The sequence below is a fragment of the Engystomops pustulosus genome, chromosome 6 (assembly GCF_040894005.1).
Source record: "Engystomops pustulosus chromosome 6, aEngPut4.maternal, whole genome shotgun sequence".
In the NCBI taxonomy this organism is placed as follows: domain Eukaryota; kingdom Metazoa; phylum Chordata; class Amphibia; order Anura; family Leptodactylidae; genus Engystomops; species Engystomops pustulosus.
In genome coordinates this window covers 98,996,069-99,014,722 of record NC_092416.1, presented here as the reverse complement: position 1 = coordinate 99,014,722, position 18,654 = coordinate 98,996,069, and the positions used below count along the sequence as shown (strand labels likewise).

At 41.5% G+C, this 18,654-nt stretch overlaps 1 protein-coding gene across 3 annotated transcripts in view; it reads right to left on the bottom strand.

Annotated features, from left to right (window-relative positions):
* PRKCG (protein kinase C gamma) overlaps positions 1–18,654 on the bottom strand; it is a 556,381-nt gene that overhangs the window by 363,693 nt on the left and 174,034 nt on the right. For all 3 annotated transcript variants that reach the window (XM_072110472.1, XM_072110471.1, XM_072110470.1), the window contains exon 3: positions 8,082–8,164. In XM_072110472.1, the coding sequence (XP_071966573.1) occupies positions 8,082–8,164 (83 nt within the window). The remainder of the gene's footprint in view (positions 1–8,081; positions 8,165–18,654) is intronic.

The following is an 18,654-nucleotide window of genomic DNA, read 5'->3' as shown; positions in this document are numbered from 1 at the left end:
CATCGTCCTACATGATCACACACCTCCGTACAACTACTGGGTTTCAAAGCTGGACATTTGGCCCGAACTGGCTCTGTACGCCTTGGAGGTTCTTGCCTGCCCTGCCGCTAGAGTGTTGTCAGAGCGGGTTTTCAGTGCAGCTGGTGGCATCATCACCGATAAGCGTACACGCCTGTCGACTGACAGCGCTGACAGGCTGACGCTTATTAAAATGAATCAAGCATGGATTTCTCATGATTTCCATTCTCCACCAGGTGAAAGTAGCTCAACCTGAATAATTCTCATGTATGCACTCCTCCTCCTCATTCTCCTCCTCTTTGTACACTAAAGAAGAGGCAACTGGCTATTTTTTGCCAGGGCCAACTGGCTCTAGCTATAGTACTGTATGTATTACATTTTTCTGGAGGGCCACATTCGCGTCCTCAGTATTGCAAATGTTTTCGGAGTGCCATATACAAGTAGTCTATGTATTTAATTTTTCTGGAGGGCCACCTACCCGGTCCTCTGTTTTGAAAACTTTTTTGGACTGCTACATACAGGCACTATCCAAATTTAATTGCCTCCATAGCAGCCTCGTCGTCTTTAAAGCAGCCTCCAAAAGTTGTCTCCATAGCAAACGAGCTGTGTCAGGCTCATTTTCCGGGTTTCACCAGATACCTTATGGAAGTTGGTCACTCTGTCGCCGCCATGCTGTTTTATCGACTAAATATACCGTCAACCTTTTGTTCACATAGGAAATAATTTCTTGCTCACCTCCTTTGGTTCCTCTCTGCCGCCATAACCAGGCCAAATACTGATACGTACAGTGCTACACATTATCCTCGCCAAAAGGAATTTTTTAAATTGGTTTGAAGCCTGAGTCCATTTGGGGTATGTCGCCATGCCACTCTCTAGCCTGGCGCTGCCTCTGCATGCTGACCGCTATAGTGTCAGGGTCAATTATTGGTTGTTTTAGATGCTATCTCGCCTCACTCGGTCACTCTGTCGTCGCCATGCTGTTGCCCATAATTTTGGCATAATGGTGCAATTAGGCAGCCTCAGAGGCATCCATGCATGCTGCCTCTGCTGTTTCCTGTCCATTTCCATGGTATTTCCATCATTTTCTGAGGTTTCCAGGTTTTTGGCCAAGCTTCCCTGTGCAGAGCCTTGGTCCCCTTGAAAAATGCTCAAGTCTCCCATTGATTTCAATGGGGTTCGTTATTAGAAAAAAGCACTCGAGCATCGGAAAAAGTTTGACTCGAATAACGAGCATTTTAGTGCTCGCTCATCTCTACATGTATCCTTTATTCTTTGGGTTGGTACTATCATGGGATACTTCATTTATATAGGTTTTATAATGTTTTCATTACAAAAATGAAAACAAAAAAAATTATTTTGCCAATTTCTGGCTCTAATAACTTTTTCTTACTTCAGTTACCAGAGCTCTCTTTGGTGTTATGTTTTGCGACATTTGTGGCATTTGCAACTTCGAGGGCTGTAGTTAATTACAGGGCTAAACACCGGGAATAACCGTTATTATATTTTGATAGATCAGACATTTTGGGACACAGTAATACCTAACATGTTTATGATTTTTACTGTTTATTTTATATCTATATCAGTTGTAGAGGAAGGGGGTGATTTGAATTTTAAATTTTTGGGGGGTTGTCTGATTGATCCTACAGTACGGCAGTATATGGGGATTTTACACATATCTATAATTTTTTACATAATTTATTACAATGTGCTAATGTATGCAATGTAATAAACGGGTTAAAATGAGGCAGCCAATTTACCAGAGGCTGTCATAGTAATAGATCAGTGCTCCCCGATGACATCACCGGAATTGGCAAACTAAGCCATGAGCCACCGGCTCTTTAATGCCAAAACAACTTTGTGGCGATCGAAGTGTTAGCACGAGTGGTACCGGTGGGAGCTTGCTGCAATATTCAGCAAATACTCACAGGCTATGGAAAGAGGGCTCAGCCGTGAGCCCTCTCCAAACACCCACAGCCTACATGTGAGGTAGCAATATGTCACATGTCATTAAGGGGTTAAGCCATCCTTCTCCAGCGATATACTGCTATTCTATACACTTACATCCTCCTAATCCATATATGATGAAGGACCCTTTGGGGCCCTGAAACATTACAACTGTGGATTTCCATATTAATTTCAATAAATACCTTGAATTTGTACCATTTTGGAAAGAATGACGACTTTTTTAATTCCTACATCCTACGATTGATACTACCCTGACACATCCTAGAGGTGTTATTCATAATACAAGTAATATACAGCCAACATCTGAACCCGTTAGGAGGATGTGCCAGAAGTAGGATGTAATAGATTGGCAAGTGCCGGAAAGGGGTTAAATAAGTACATTGGTTTTAAGTGCTGGATCGCATCATTATTCACGTCTTAAACTATGCTAGAATTATCATTAAGTAACTGACACAGTGATAAATCTGGCACAGCAGAAGGCTATCTAGCCCAACTCTGCCCTGGTTTACTCTGCAACACTTTGATAAATCTCCCCTTCTCCCAGGAATTAGTGAGTTGGCTTCTTTAGACAAGCTTCCTCTTTGAAGCAGATAACCTGTAAGAAATTAGTGATTCACTTGAGAGGCACATAACAATTTACTGTAGATAATTATTCATATTTTAGAGAACCCTAGAGCTTATTTTAAAAGATGTTCTACATTCCAAAGGTTGTAAAAGGGACGTTTTCCATGCTTTTGGGATATCTGATCTGCATTAAAATATAAGTGGATCCACTACGTCTGCTCTATGCTACCTTTAATTTGATATGTTACAATAATTTCAATTAATATGAGTATCTGCAGCCAACACATGATATGCAAAAGTCAAATCCCAAAGCTAATTAGTAAAATTAATTTTTATTCCAATTAATGTGTCCTGTAATAACTTAGCTAAATACTTGTCTCTCTATAAAAGGTGAGGGGCTCAGGGAGATATCAGCACTTTTAAAACCTCCCTGAGAAGAAATCTTTAAGAATGAAATCAAATTGTATGTTAAAGATCATTATAATTTTAATTACTTTTGTCTATGGGATACAATGTTATGTAGTTGCTCAGGGACAAATAAAAATAAGATGTCAGGTGCAGTAGGTAAATGTTACTGCGATGCTTTACTTTCTATAAAAAGTGTAGAGCACCAGGAACAGCTTCAGCACTTTTGAAACTCCAGTGAGAAATAATTTTTAAAAAGGAAATCAAACCGGGAGGAATTCTTAATGCACCTGTGCCTGACCATTGAAAAGGAAAGGAAAAGGGGAATGACTGGGTGGAAAATAGAAATTTAGGAAGCCACAGTTTTCACCTGCTAAAAGCAAATCTAAAATAGAACCCAACAGTCTTTAACTGTACCAGAATTCATCATCACAACAATGAATATGGCACAATACTAGACTAGTGTTGTTGATCTCTGTCGGAACAATGCAAAACATGAATGAATTTCCTTCATTGTCTTATGTAGTTGCTCATATCAATAATACATGGGTGAAGTAGATATTATGGTGACAATTGAGACTTAACTGCCTTGGACACATGTCAAATTGTACAATGTACACTGGTTGACTGATTGATAATTGCTTGTTCATGTCCCATGGTGTAAGGAATAAAAAAAAAAAGAGAAAAAATGTTTTTCAATAAATAAAAATAAATTAAAATGTCCATAACATTAACATTACTAATAACATATAATCAAAAAAAGATTAGAATCAAAACACAAACCCCACACAAATAGTATCACTGCATCAATAACGACCTGTAGAATAAAAATAAATCATTATTGAACCTTCTAACAAACCCAGTTAAAAAAAAGTAAAAAGTAAAAAAGTTGTAAAGTATGACATGTCCCACAAAAAACAAGCCATGAACCAACTCCATAGACAAAAAATAAATAAAAGTGTTATGCAACTTGGAAGACAGCGATGAAAAACAATTGATTTTTTTCCCACATTAGGTATCCCTGTAAAAATGCGGAACCATAGAGATAAAATGTTTTTTATACTGTACTTTTACAGAATTGATATTTTTCTACTCCCCCTCCCCGCAAACAAAAGGTTAATAAATCTTAAACAAACATTTTATTGCCTAGAAAAGGACACCATTGAAGAAGCTATAAACTGCTACATTCTACAGGGGAAAACTGTCTTTTAAGATGTGTTTTCTCATTTTATCTTTTGGAAATGTGTAAATTTTTGGGATAAATAAAGGTATTGCTGAGAAAATGAAACCATTCTAAATTTCACCTTCATTTTGTTTTAGTATGCAGCGCTCAAAGGGTTAAAAATCTTTCTAAAAGCAGTTTTTAATAGTTTGAGGGGTATACTTTTGAAAACTGGATGATTCACAGGATAATTCTAACAATTTATATTTCCTACTCTTAAAAAAAGATCACCCAAAATTTCAGTTTTGAAATTTCAGGAAAAAAAAAAACTTGAAAATCGCTGTCTGATTTGTAAACTATTGTATTAGAACAAAAAGACATTTTAAAAATGATTAAAACATTAAGTTGACATATGGGAAATGTTAGCAAGTAACAATTTTGAGTCAAAAGCATATAATTTCAAATTTTGAAACAGTAATTTTTTAAAAATTGCCAAGTTTTACTTTTTGATAAATAAACGCAAAACATATCAACCAAAATTTACCCCTCACATGAAGTACAACACTTTGCACTCTGTACACTTTGCCTGTGAAGTGTGCAGGGTTGATGAAATGTGGTCAAGTTGTTCATGAATCTAGCACCCCCTGCAATGCTCTGGAAGTGTGCACATTTCTTTTTTGCTTTTTTTTGGTGCATGAGCACAGAAGCTTTATAAAACGTGGGCCAATGTGTTCAAATATTATAACCATAAAGTGATACATGCTAGAGTACAAATACAAGAGGCCAAACCGTTAAAATACAAACTGGCTACCTCCTGAAGGGTTAAATATATAGACATCTTGGACCCCAGCAATCATTGTCTATGAGAGTGCTGGGAATCGCTGAGCACTGTATTAGTATTGAATGGGTCGGCAGGACTCATGGTTGACTTGCCACTTAGTTAATGATAACAGTGTCCTAGGAGTCAGACTCTCAACAGTGTAAAGGGGACAACAAACAAACTGTGTGTGACTCCTTAAGGGTTAGATTATGTTCTTTAAAGTAGTAAATGTTTTTGATTTCTGAGGATACTGCTGCTTAAATGAACACTTCATGGTGGTAGTCATTAGAATCTGACATTTCCACCTGATGACAGGTTCCAATAATCTATTTAATACTCTGAGTCCAATTCTACTCTTGTTATTAAGCGTCACTGTTTCAGTAACTTATAAAGGTAGGTAAAAGTGTACCTGGCTCACTGCTAGCAAACTCCATCATGTTGTGGGTGTCCCTGTGTCATCAAGTCATTCCTCAGTCAACCATCCTCATCCCCCTTCTTTCTTCTCCCTCCTTCTCCCTCTACCCCCCTCCGTTATACCTGTGTTATGCAAACAAATCTTGCGCTTGAGCAGTTAGCTCCTTCAATCTGTGAGAGTGGAGACTACACCTCTCATCTACATTACTCACATGTAAGGAGGGAGCAGGGCTGAGGAGAACGAATCGGGCATAAGGGAGGATGACAGAGGCACTCTGTTAATAGAAGCCGATAACCAATATGACTCGATGAAGTTTGCTGGCAGGGAGGCAGGTACACTTTTTTACTGGAACAGGGAAGCTTGGTTACAAAAGTAGTATTAAAAAGGCTAGTGGAATATGTCATAAGGTGGGAATGTCAAATCCTGATGACAGGTTCCCTTCAAAGATCGTTAAATTCAGGAGGAATCCTGAGACATAGTCATACATAATGAGAGCATAAATATCTACTTGCCTGACTTCTTTTATTCCTGGAAGAATGCTACTTCAAAGGGCAAGAAAATAATTCTAACTACAGCATAATTACTATTGAGATGAGAAGACATGAAAATTATCCTAGAAGAAGTTACGGGAGGGGGAAGCAAGCAGTTGTCACAGAATAAACTTTACATGAGATATTCCAGGAACAAGTCTTTAAAGGGCTTTCCTTAACATTAGCTTTGACTAAAATCTGATAATTCTGGTTAATCGCCTCATCTACCCAATAGTGCTTGTTTGTTGAATATGCTACAAAAAAGCATAAGGGGGAGTGAGGGTCATTACTGGATATAATTCTAGGTTTGATAGTTTGTTAGATAATGTTACTATATTGAATAAATTGGTGCTGTCTTTGACTGTCTCTGTTCCTGACTGTCTTTGTCTGACCATCTCTGTCAGTGAGATTATAAAAGAAATTTTTTTTTTTAATGGGCAAATTTTTACATATATTTATTTGGATATCTTTACAATAATGTCCCCATTCACATATTGTATAATTATATCGCCAACACTTGCCTATAAGACTGCGTTCTGTTTGGTACGCAACTTCATGCCAGTACTACACGCAGCTCCGCTCATCAGTAATCATCTGCAGTGGTAGGCTTCATTTTCCGTCCATATTAATTCCCATATGTACTTCTCCTTTTAATCCTTTTCCCCAAGTGCCTTAATTTTTGCCCGTGACTGTACTTCGAAATCTCTTTATTTCAGGTACAATATCATATTTTCCTCAATGTAAATATTTTAACCCATTAACAACCGACAACCAACATCCAACTTAACCACCATCATATTGGACATCAGACTTTTTATTTACTACATGGCCACCATACTTTCCATATATTCTTATTCATATGTATTATCATTATTGTCTATATATGCATAGCTTGATGTATTGATTTATTTATTTATTATTTATCTAGTTATTTATTTATTTATCTATCTATCCATGTGTCCCCCCATGCGTAGACCTATTTATTCTGTCATGCATTTGTCTTTGTCTTTGTATTACTCTCCACCATACTTCTATCGTATTTGGGTATTTGCTTACTTTAACATATTTCTTTATTAACAATAACTAACGTTAAGTTGTTTTACTTTTGTTATCATATTTACAGTTCCTGTGCATTTGACCTGATGAAGATGCTGATACGGCGTTGAAATGCGTTTTGACAAAATTTATTCAATAAAATTTTCAACATTGTTTCAACACTGTCTCCATTTTGGTTGCAGCGCGTCTTTGGATCTACCCTATAATCATCTCTGTCAGTGACCTTCTCTGACCATATTTGTCTCTGACCATATCTGTCTCTTACTGTCTCTGCCCATCTCTGTCTCTTACTGTTTCTGACTGTCTCTGTTCCGACTCTCTCTGTCTTCGACTGTCTCTGTTTCGGTCTCTGATAGTCTGTCTCCGGTTTTCTAAGACTGGTCCTCATTGTCTCTGTCACTGTCTTCGACAGTCTTCATCTCTGGCTGTCTCTGTCTCTCTGTCTGTCTGTTTATGAATGTCTGAATCTTTTACTATCTGTTACTCCAGGTTTCTCTGTCTCTGACTGTCTCCAAGGGTTTCCAACTGTCTCTGTCTATCTCTGTCTGTCTCTGACTCTCTCTGTCTATCTCTGTCTGTCTCTGACTCCAGTTGTCTCCTTCTGTCTCTGTCTCTGACCGTCTGTTTCTTACTGTCTTTGCCTCTGACTATCTTTATCTCTGTCACTTTGTCTATGGGGAGATTTATCAGAAGTGTCTAAGAGCAAAACTGTTAGGGTTGCACCTGGCAACCGATCAGAGATCAAGTTCAATTTTACCACAGCTACTTATAAAATTACAGCTGATCTCGGATTGCTTCACATTGGAAACTGACACAGTTTTATCTCAGACTTTTCTGATAAATCTCCCCCTATCTCTGTATCCCTATCCATATTAAGTCACACATAAGCGGTCTTATACTCATTGCCTATAATAACCAATTAAAGCTCAGAGCTCATATTAATGACCTATGTCAAAAGTGCAGCCAATCATGGCTAAGCTTCTAACTGCCACAGTAGGCAGCAGACAATGGCTCATGTACATAGTGGTTAAAGTGTATTTAGGAAACCAGTCATTTTCAAAGTAGATTATAAGATATTTATCAAGAATTGTGTGGGCAGGCACTTATAGACAAAAACCAAAATTGGGTTACACACAAATTACTTACATCTGCTTGTGGTCCTTTCCCAGCACCAGGACATTCAAAGGTGACAAACTCATGACATCTTTTATGTACTACAAAGCTGCAAACTGAAAAAAGATCAATATAATTTTAGTTATATAGCAACTAAATGCAAGAACAAAAGTGTGTCTTAAATCATTAATGAGGCTGTCCAATTCAGAATAAAAATGGGTCCATATTAAAAAGCATATATACCAGCCTGTCCATTCCCCAGAAGCATATGCTGATCCTACCAGTCACCCTATGTATGCATTATGCATTATGCATGTGACCAGTTTAGTGATTTCATAACTAAGCCATTCACAGGTAGTGTAGTTCTGTCATGGGAACCATAATTCTAGTAATATGGTTGCATCTAAATTGAGACTTGGTTAACCAATCGAGGCAGAAGTGGGTAGCATTACTTTAGATCGTGTTCCAAGAAGTCACATTTTATGGGGTGTAAATGTTTGACCTCCACTAGGGGCATAACAACACGGGTAGAAACTATAGTAGCTGCTACTGGCCTGCTATAGACCGGGGTTTTTAGTCATTGTGGCAGTTTGAATAGAAGAAATTTACTCATTTCCTTCCTTAGACCCCATTCCCCCACTTCTTCCAAACTTACAATAGAATAGGCAATACATGTAAATAGAGGAAAAGTGTCTTAAGTGTTCTCTCTTGCCTCTACACTTCTGATAAATTACAGGGTAATGACAATGTTACTATGATGTCACTGCTAGTCTTTCCACCCTTCTAACAACAGCAGTTATTTTAATTATACAGGGATGGCAGTGCTGTTTCTCTTTTGAGACGGCACCTGACCTGCAATTTTATGAATTAGAAAAATGTATGAAATATTTGCAAATTGAGCATAACATTAATCATAACCATTATCGTTGTGTGTCCCATAAAGGTCATATTGGACAAAAGTTGTTGCCCCGCTGAGACCGTCAGTATTGTAGATTCACAAGGTTTGTTGAAATAAATAAAATCCAATATCTTTATTTCATTGAAGATTAAACATAATACAGAACTTTAGCCAATTTAATTTTTTTTTAACACTTCTTAACCCTTTAAGGATGCAGCCTTTTTTGTTCATTTTTCACTCCCTACCTTCAAAAATTTTTGATGTATTAATTTTTCTGTGCATAGAGCTGTATGAGGGCTGTTTAACAAATTGTACTTTTTACTGATGGGATTTATTATTTCATGCATTGTACTTGGAAGCATGAATAAAATTCAAAATTTGGTTAATTCAGTGAAAAAATGCATTTGCACCATTTTCTTGTGGCTTCTGTTTTTACAGATTTCACAGTGTGCTCCAAATAGCACCTGTATTTTATTCTTTGATTAGGTATGATCACGAGGATAATAATTTTATATAGATTTTAATGCATTTTAAAATAATAAAACCTTGTATTCGAAAATAAATATTTTTGCCATCTTCTGATGCTAATAACTTTTTCACACTTCAGTATACAGAGCTGCGTAAAGATGCCATATTTTGCGGTATGAGCTGACATGTTCATTCTTACCATTTTGAGGACAGTATGACCATTGCATCACTTTCTGTTTAATTTTTTTTTAATGTTACAAAATGGCGAAAAATTAGCATTTCAGACATTTGGGAGCTATTTTTCTTTCCAAGGTTCAACGCAGCGACTAACCATCATTATATTTTGATAGACCAGACATTTCTTAATGCTGTGATACCTAACAAATTTGTGATTTTACTTATCTTACCTTACTATATTTTTGTATCAGTTCTAAAGAAAGGGGGATGATTTGAAATGGGTTTTATTAACGTTTTAATTTTTTTTTTTACTATTTTTCAGACCCCTCTAGGGTACTTTAACCCTAGGTTGTCTGATTGATCCTACTATATACTGCCATAGTATAGGATATTACGATGTGAAAATGGTACATTGTAACAGATCTTCAGTAAAGAGACAGCCGTAGATCCAAGGCTCTCATGGTGACAGATCGGCGGTGCCCATGCACTGCTATCTTTTGCCCGCGGTCTTGTAGTGTAAAGGGTGGGTTTCTTTTGCCTGCAGTTATGCAGCAAAATCAGTGGGGGTATTTATTAGGGCTTCTGCGCCACACCTGTGCACACTTTGTGCAGCGGACAAATTTTCATATGTAGGGCGTGTCATAGAAATAATCACTTAACAGGCCCCTGCTGGACACATCAAGAGGCCGGAGCGAGCCATCTTCATATTTTTTAACAGTACGTGATTAGAGATGAGCGATCACACTCGTCCGAGCTTGATGCTCGTTCGAGCATTAGCGTACTCGTAACTGCTCGTTGCTCAGACGAATACTTTGCCAACTCGAGAAAATGGCATCTCCCGCCGTTTTGATTTTTGGCGGCCAGAAACAGAGCCAATCACAAGCCAGGAGCCTCTGCACTCCACCCAGCATGACGTGGTACCCTTACACGTCAATAGCAGTGGTTGGCCTGATCAGGTGACCCTGGAATAGACTAGCCCATGCCCGTGCTGCTCGCATCATTCTCTGTCTGGATGCCATTAGGGAGAGATCTGCTGCTGCTGCAGGGATAGCGTTAGGGTGTTATATTAGCTTAGTGTTAGGCAGGAATGAGTCTACAAGAGCCCAACAGCCCTTCTTAAGGCTAGAATAGCGTTATATATATTTCTTTTTTATTTGCTTGTGGCTGGCCTTGCTGGCACTAGTAGTGCAGCTAGTACCATATTGTGAGGAATTTGCAGGGTGAATTGCGAAAGTTCTATTTAGCTCTTAGTGACACACATATCCATCTCAAACACCTAAGTGGGACAATTTATTAGGGGTTTGATTGAATTAGGCACAGTCTGCCGATTTTTTTTTTTTACTTAAATTTTTTTTTCAAAACTAAAAGTCATCACAGGCAAAGCACAAAATCCAGTTGTGTGCTGTCAGTGTAGGTTAGAAACTAGCCATACAAGAATCCAACAGGCCTTCTTAGGGCTACAATAGCGTTATATATTTTATTTTATTTTATTTGCTTTTGGCTGGCCTTGCTGGCACTAGTAGTGCAGCTAGTACCATATTGTGAGGAATTTGCAGGGAGACTTGCGAACATTCTATTTAGCTCTTAGTGACACACATATCCATCTCAATGGGACAATCCATCCATCTCAATCTAAGTGGGGCAATTTATTAGGGGTTTGATTGAATTAGGCACAGTCTGCCGATTTTTTTTTTTACTTTAATTTTTTTGTCAAAACTAAAAGTCATCACAGGCAAAGCTACACTCCCTAGGTCTCAAGTTACTGGGACTCGTGGTAGAGCACTGTTGAGGCCAGAACAGTGCGAACAGGTGATGTCGTGGATTGCGGACAATGCTTCTAGCCATTTGTCCACCAGTCAGTCTTCCACGCAGTCCACCCAAGTCACCGAAATCAGCACTCCTCCAGCTCCTCCACCTCAGCCTCCTTCCCCCCAGTCTGCCCCCTCCCAGGAAAATTTGGCATCTGAACCGGCATACTCTGAGGAACTGTTTTCTGGACCCTTCCCAGAGTCACAAACCACTTGCCCAGTTGCTGCTGAGCTCTTTCCCGATGCCCAGGTTTTCCACCAGTCGCAGTCTGTGGGTCATGATGACATTGCTGACGAAATGGAATAAGTGTGTAAAGAGGTGTCGAACGATGAGGAGACACGGTTGTCAGATAGTGGTGAAGTTGTTGTCAGGGCAGGAAGTCCGAGGGGGGAGCAGACTGAGGGATCGGAGGATGATGAGGTGACATACCCAAGCTGGGTTGATAGGCCGGGTGACCACAGTGCTTCTGAGCCGGAGGTGAGTCCTCGACGAGAACAGGTTGGAAGAGGCAGTGGTGGGGCCAGACGGAGAGGCAGGGCCAGAGCTGGTGCATCCGCGCCAAATGTTTCACGTAGTGAGGGCTAGATCTTTGGAAGTCTGGAGGTTCTTTAAAGAAACTGCGAATGACCGATGGACTGTGGTGTGCAACCTGTGCCACACCAGGATCAGCAGGGGTTCCACCACTAGCAGCTTAACCACCACCAGTATGCGCAGGCATATGAATGCTAAACACTCCACTCAATGGAACCAAGGCCGTTCACCTCCGGCCGGGCACACCACTGCTCATTCCTCCACAGCATCCACCAATGTCTCCATGCGCAGCGTCCAGCTCTCTATACCCCAGACGCTGGAGCGCAAAAGGAAATACAGTGAAACTCACCCACACGCCCAAGCCCTCAACGTCCACATCTCCAAAATGGTATTCGGTCCCCAGCCGCCACTACTTTTCCAGATGTGCCGTCCCAGCCCTGCACCAGCACGTGTCAGACAACAACATCCGTGACCTGACCAACGCCGTTTCTGACAAGGGCCACCTAACCACAGACACGTGGACGAGTGCTGCCAGGCAGGGCCACTATATATCGCTGACAGCACATTGGGTTAACTTGGTGAAGGCTGGGACCGAGTCTGATCCTGGGGCTGGTCATTTACTGCCGACGCCGAGGATTGCGGGGCCTACCTCGGTCCAGGTCTCTCAGGCCTACTATGCCTCCTCCTCCCACCCCTCCTCCACCTCCTCATCCGAATTGCCAACCGTGGGCATGGCGCCATCAGTCAGTAGCTCTAGGCACAGCAGCAGTGCCGTCGCTAAGCGACAGCAGGTAGTGCTCAAACTGCTGAGCCTAGGCAATAAAAGGCACACCGCCTGCGCAGACTGATCTGTGGCTGGCACCGCTGAACCTGAAGCCAGGCATGGTTGTGTGTGACAACAGCCATAACCTGCTGGTGGCTCTGCAACTCGGCAGACTGACACATGTGCCATGCCTGGCCCATGTGTTAAATCTCATAGTTCAGCGGTTCCTCAAGACATACCCCAATCTGTCTGATTTGCTCATGAAGGTGTGCCGCATCTGTGCACATTTCAGGAAGTCCAGCACAGATGCTGCCACTCTCAGGGCAGTGCAGCGCCGCCTCCAAATGCCCGCTCACCGACTATTGTGCGAAGTGCCCACGAGGTGGAATTCAACATTAACCATGTTATCCAGAGTTTACCAGCAGCGCAGAGCGATTGTAGACTGCCAGATGTCAGCTTCCACCAGAACTGGTAGTCAGGTCAGTCAGCTTCCTCAAGTCTACAATGAGGAGTGGACGTGGATGTCTGATATCTGTCAGGTGCTGAGTAACTTTGAGGAGTCAACACAGATGGTCATTGGCGATGCCGCCATCATCAGCCTCACAATCCCGCTGCTTGGCCTGTTGAAAAACTCTGGTCAGCATGAAGTCAGAAGCTTTGCGCTCGTCACAAGAAACGGGGGTAGAAGATTCCCTTGTTGATAGCCAAAGCACCCTCAGGTCTGTTTCTCAGCGCATATTGGAGGAGGTGGAGGAGGATGAGGAGGAAGAGGAGAAGAGGGGAACATTGCTCAGTCCTTCACTGTTCAGCGTGTATGGGCAGAAGAAGAGGAGTTGGAGGAGGAGGAAATGGACAGTCAGGCCAGTGAGGGGAGTAAATTATTGCGAGTTGGGACTCTGGCGCATATGGCAGATTTCATGCTAGGCTGCCTATCCCGTGACCCCCGCGTTCAAAGAATTTATTCCAGCACCGATTACTGGGTATTCACTCTCATGGACCCACGGTACAAGCAAAATCTTTCCACTCTCATCCCTGGAGAGGAAAGGAGTGTGAGAATGCATGAATACCAGCAGGCCCTGGTGCACAAGCTGAAACAGTATTTTCCTTCTGACAGCTCTAGCGGCAGAGGGCGTACTTCTGCGGGACAAGTAGCGAGGGAGAGTAGGCGAGCAGGCAGCTTGTCCAGCACTGGCAGGGGTACGCTTTACAAGGCCTTTGCCAGTTTTATGTCACCCCAGCAGGACACTATCACCTGTCCCCAGTCTCGGCAGAGTAGGGCTGATCTTTACAGAAAGATGGTGAGGGAGTATGTAGCTGACCACACCATCGTCCTAAATGATCACACAGCTCCCTTCAACTACTGGGTTTCAAAGGTGGACATGTGGCACGAACTGGCGCTGTACACCTTGGAGGTTCTTGCCTGCCCTGTCGCTAGCGTGTTGTCTGAGCGGGTTTTAAGTGCAGCTGGTGACATCATCACCGCTAAGCGTACCCGCCTGTCGACTAACAGCGCTGACAGGCTGCCGCTTATCAAGATGAAAAGCCTGGATTTCTCAGGATTTCCATTCTCCACCAGGTGAAAGAAGCTCAACCTGAATAATGTATGCTCTACTCCACCTCCTCATTTTCCTCCTTCTCCTCCTCTTTGTACACTAAAGAAGAGGAAACTGGCTATTTTTTGCCAGGGCCAACTGGCTCTAGCTATAGTACTCTATGTATTTAATTTTTCTGGAGGGCCACCTACCCGGTCCTCTGGTTTGAAAACTTTTTTGGACTGCCACATACAGGCACTCAATTTATTTAATTTTTCTGGAGGACCACCTACCTGCTCCTCTGGTTTGAAAACTTTTTTGGACTGCCACATATAGGCACTATCCAAATTTAATTGTCTCCATAGCAGCCTCCACACGTCGTCTTTATAGCTGCCTCCACACGTTGTCTCCATTGCCACCTCCACACATCATCTCCATAGCTGCCTCCCAAAGTCGTCCATATAGCTGCCTCCATACATCATCCCCTTAGCAAACGAGCTGTGTCAGGCAGAATTTTGAGTTGTTTTCATGGCTTCCACATCAAGCTTGTTAACTTTTTCGGCACCCTGCTGTGTTATCCACAAAATATACTGGCAAACTTTTATCATTTACCGATATTATTTCAGCGCTTCTTGCACCTCTGCTTACATTCCCCTCACCCGCCATAACCAAGCCAATTACTTATAAGAACAGTACTACACTTGATCTTATACAAAAGGTTCTTAGAAGTGCTGTTTGTAGCCCACGCCTGCTTTGAAAATTGTAATTTTTTCAAAGTAAATGCTACTGGCCCCCAGGCCCATTTTGGGTAGGGAGGAGCCGAGAAGCAGGGGCTTGGACAGGAGAAAGCTCGCCTGGAAGCGGACCACCAGCTCCATCCCAAGATCCAACTAACATAGTTTTAACTGCAGCACCTTTAATCTACTACTAAGAACAGTACTACACTTGATCTTATACAAAAGGTTCTTAGAAGTGCTGTTTGTAGCCCCCGCCTGCTCTGAAAACTATACTTTTTTCAAAGTAAACGCTTCTGGCCCCCAAGCCCATTTTGGGTGGGGAGGAGCCGAGAGACCGCCAGCTCGAGAGGATATACAGCACATCATCCCCTTATCAAACGAGCTGTGTCAGGCAGAATTTCCAGGTGTTTCACCAGATACATAATGGAACTAGGCCCATCTTTCGCCGCCATGCTGGAGACCTGAAGTTGCAATCATATCAGCGCAATATGGATGCCCCATACTGTCGCTCTTAATCATGGAACCATTTCCGAAAAAACAATTAAAAATAGAACCGCTATGCTATTCCATTATTCCTAGATGAAATATTCAAACGACCCCGCCTGCTTTGAAAATTATAATTTTTTTCAAAGTAAACGCTTCTGGCCCCCAGGCCCATTTTGGGTGGGGAGGAGCCGGGAGACATGGGCTTGGACAGGCGAAAGCTCGCCTGGCAGTGGACCGCCAGCTGCATCCCAAGATTAGGCAGCCTCAGAGGCATCCATGCATACTGCCCCTGCTGTTTCCTGTCCATTTCGCCACTACGATCCTCCACAGCATCCACCAATGTCTCTATGCGCAACTTTCAACTCTCTATACCCCAGACGCTGGAGCGCGAGAGGATATACAGCACATCATCCCCTTATCAAACGAGCTGTGTCAGGCAGAATTTTCAGGTGTTTCACCAGATACATAATGGAACTCGGCCCATCTGTCGCCGCCATGCTGGAGACCTGAAGTTGCAATCATAGCAGCGCAATATGGATGCCCCATACTGTCGCTCTTAATCATGGAAGTCGTCTCCATGGCTGCCTCCACATGTCGTCCCCTTATCAAATGAGCTGTCAGGCTCATTTTTCGGGTGTTTCACCAGATACGTTATGGAACTTGGTCACTATGTTGCCACCATGCTGTGTTATCGACTAAATATACCGTAGGAAATCATTTCAACGCTTCTTGCTCACCTCCTCTGCCGCCTTAACCAGGCAAAACACTGATACATACAGTGCTACACGTTATCCTCGCCAAAAGGATTTTTTTAAATTGGTTTGAAGCCTGAGTCCATTTTGGGTATGTTGCCATGCCACTCTCTAGCCTGCCGCTGCTGCCGCTACCTCTGCATGCCGTCTTCTATAGTGTCAGGGTCAATTATTGGATGTTTTAGATACTATCTAGCCTCATTCGGTCACTCTGTAATCGCCATGCTGTTGCCCATCATTTTGGCATAATGGTGCGATTAAGCAGCCGCAGAGGCATCCATGCATGCTGCCCCTGCTGTTTCCTGTCCATTTCCGTGCTGTTTCCATCATTTTCTGAGGTTTTCAGGTGTTTGGCCAAGCTTCTCTGTGCAGACCCTTGGTCCCCTTGAAAAATGCTCGAGTCTTCCATTGACTTCAATGGGGTTCGTTATTCGAGACGAGCACTCGAGCATCAGGAAAAGTTTGTCTCGAATAACGAGCACCCGAGCATTTTAGTGCTCGCTCATCTCTATACGTGATGTATGTATACGTCAAGGAGAGTTAAAAGAAATCTACCATCAAAATCAAGCATGATAAATCAGGTTGCTCATATTTCCAGATACTGTGACTATAGTAAGCTTTTTATTTTTGTATTTTACCATTCTGCAGCTCACTAATTGCTTCAGTACTTACCTGCCTGCCTTCCTTCCTTGCTTGATCCGGCCTGCTTGTCTTGACTGCTTCCTCTGAATTTGGCTCTGCTGTGACTCCCCTGTCTAGATTGGAGGACTAAATATTTTCTACGGAGGACTCCTCACTGCTATAGCACCCTTTCTTGGTGCATGTCATTTCATCCTTAGCCATAATAATTGTTTGGTTAGACTTCTGTATGCCATTTTTGTCCTCCCCAGGACCCATTTATTTGTTTATCTATGTACATATGTTTTTCTTTTTTGTATATATATATAAATAAATAAATATATATTTATATATCTATATACTTAATTGTATTTCCCTGGCATTTATGTAAGAATTGCATATGCATATTATAGTGTATTGAGACATCTAATTATATCTATGTTTTTATTGCAGTTCTGTCTTGCTGTCCTCCCCTCTCCCCTCCCCCTCTTTCCTTTTCCCTTTTGTGGTTCATGTTATTTAGTATTCACCCTGTTCTTCCTTGCTGAAATTGTTAAATAATTATATTGCTTATGTACGCTTTGGAATCTCTATGTTTGTGTTTAAAAAAATTAGGTTTCCCACAGCTGATGCACCCCCCCCTCCCCCACCTTATCTAACTTCTTTGTTTATTTTCTGTTTGGAGGTATTGTATACAGTCACTATCAGGCTCTCCTGATCATATATATATATATTGTTTACTTAATGCTTTACATTTGGGGTTTACTTATATGGAGGGTGCCTGGATCGCTGTGGGTTACCCCTGGGTTTGGGACTTTGATCCCTCACCCTCTAGGGGGGTTGTTGTGCCCTGTGTAGCACATCTTTTAATTGCTTTTATCTGTATGTGTCTCTTTATACATTGTGATGACGTGTTGGATTACGTTTAATAAAGTGAGCATGAAGTAGCTAACACCCCCAGGTGCCCTTCAGGCTCACTAGCATAATTTTAAAAGTTGATTTTAGAATGAAGAAGGCCATGGATAACAACTATAAGAAGATAACCACAATCATGTAGCCTGAATCTATGAGTAAGTGTCACTGTTTTATTAATGATTGATTTTGATGGTAGATTTCCTTAACCCCTTAAGGACGCAGGGTTTTTCCGCTCATTTCTCGCTCTCCAACTTCAAAAATCCATAACTTTTTCATTTTTACGTGTACAGACCTGTGTGAGGGATTATTTTGTGCGTAACAAATTTTACTTTTCCGTAGTTTTATTTATTTTAACATGCCGTGTACTGCGAAGCTGAAATAAAATTCCAAATGTGGAAAAAGTGAAAAAAAAACGCCACGTTCTTGTGGGCTCAGTTTTTTCGACTTTAACTGTGCACTCAAAATAACACCTCAGCTTTATTCTTTGGTTTGGTGCGATCGCGGTGATACCAAATTTATATAGGTTTTATTGTGTTTTAATACATTTTCAAAAATTAAACGAATGTGTACAAAAAAGAAAAACATTTTTTTCCATATTCTGACGCTAATAACTTTTTCATACTTTGGTGCACGGAGATGTGTTAGGTGTCCTTTTTTGCGAAATGAGGCGACGTTTTCATTGCTACCATTTCAGTGCGACATTTTGATCATTTTTTATTTCATTTTTTATGTTATGTAAAAAGGTGTAAAAGTCGCATTTCGGACATTTGGGCGCCATTTCCCGCCTCGAAGGTCACCGCCGGCCATAACCGTTTTTATATTTTGATAGATCGGGCATTTTGGGACGCGGCGATACCTAATATGTTTGTGATTTTTACTGTTTATTATGTTTTATATCCGTTCTAGGGAAAGGGGGGTGA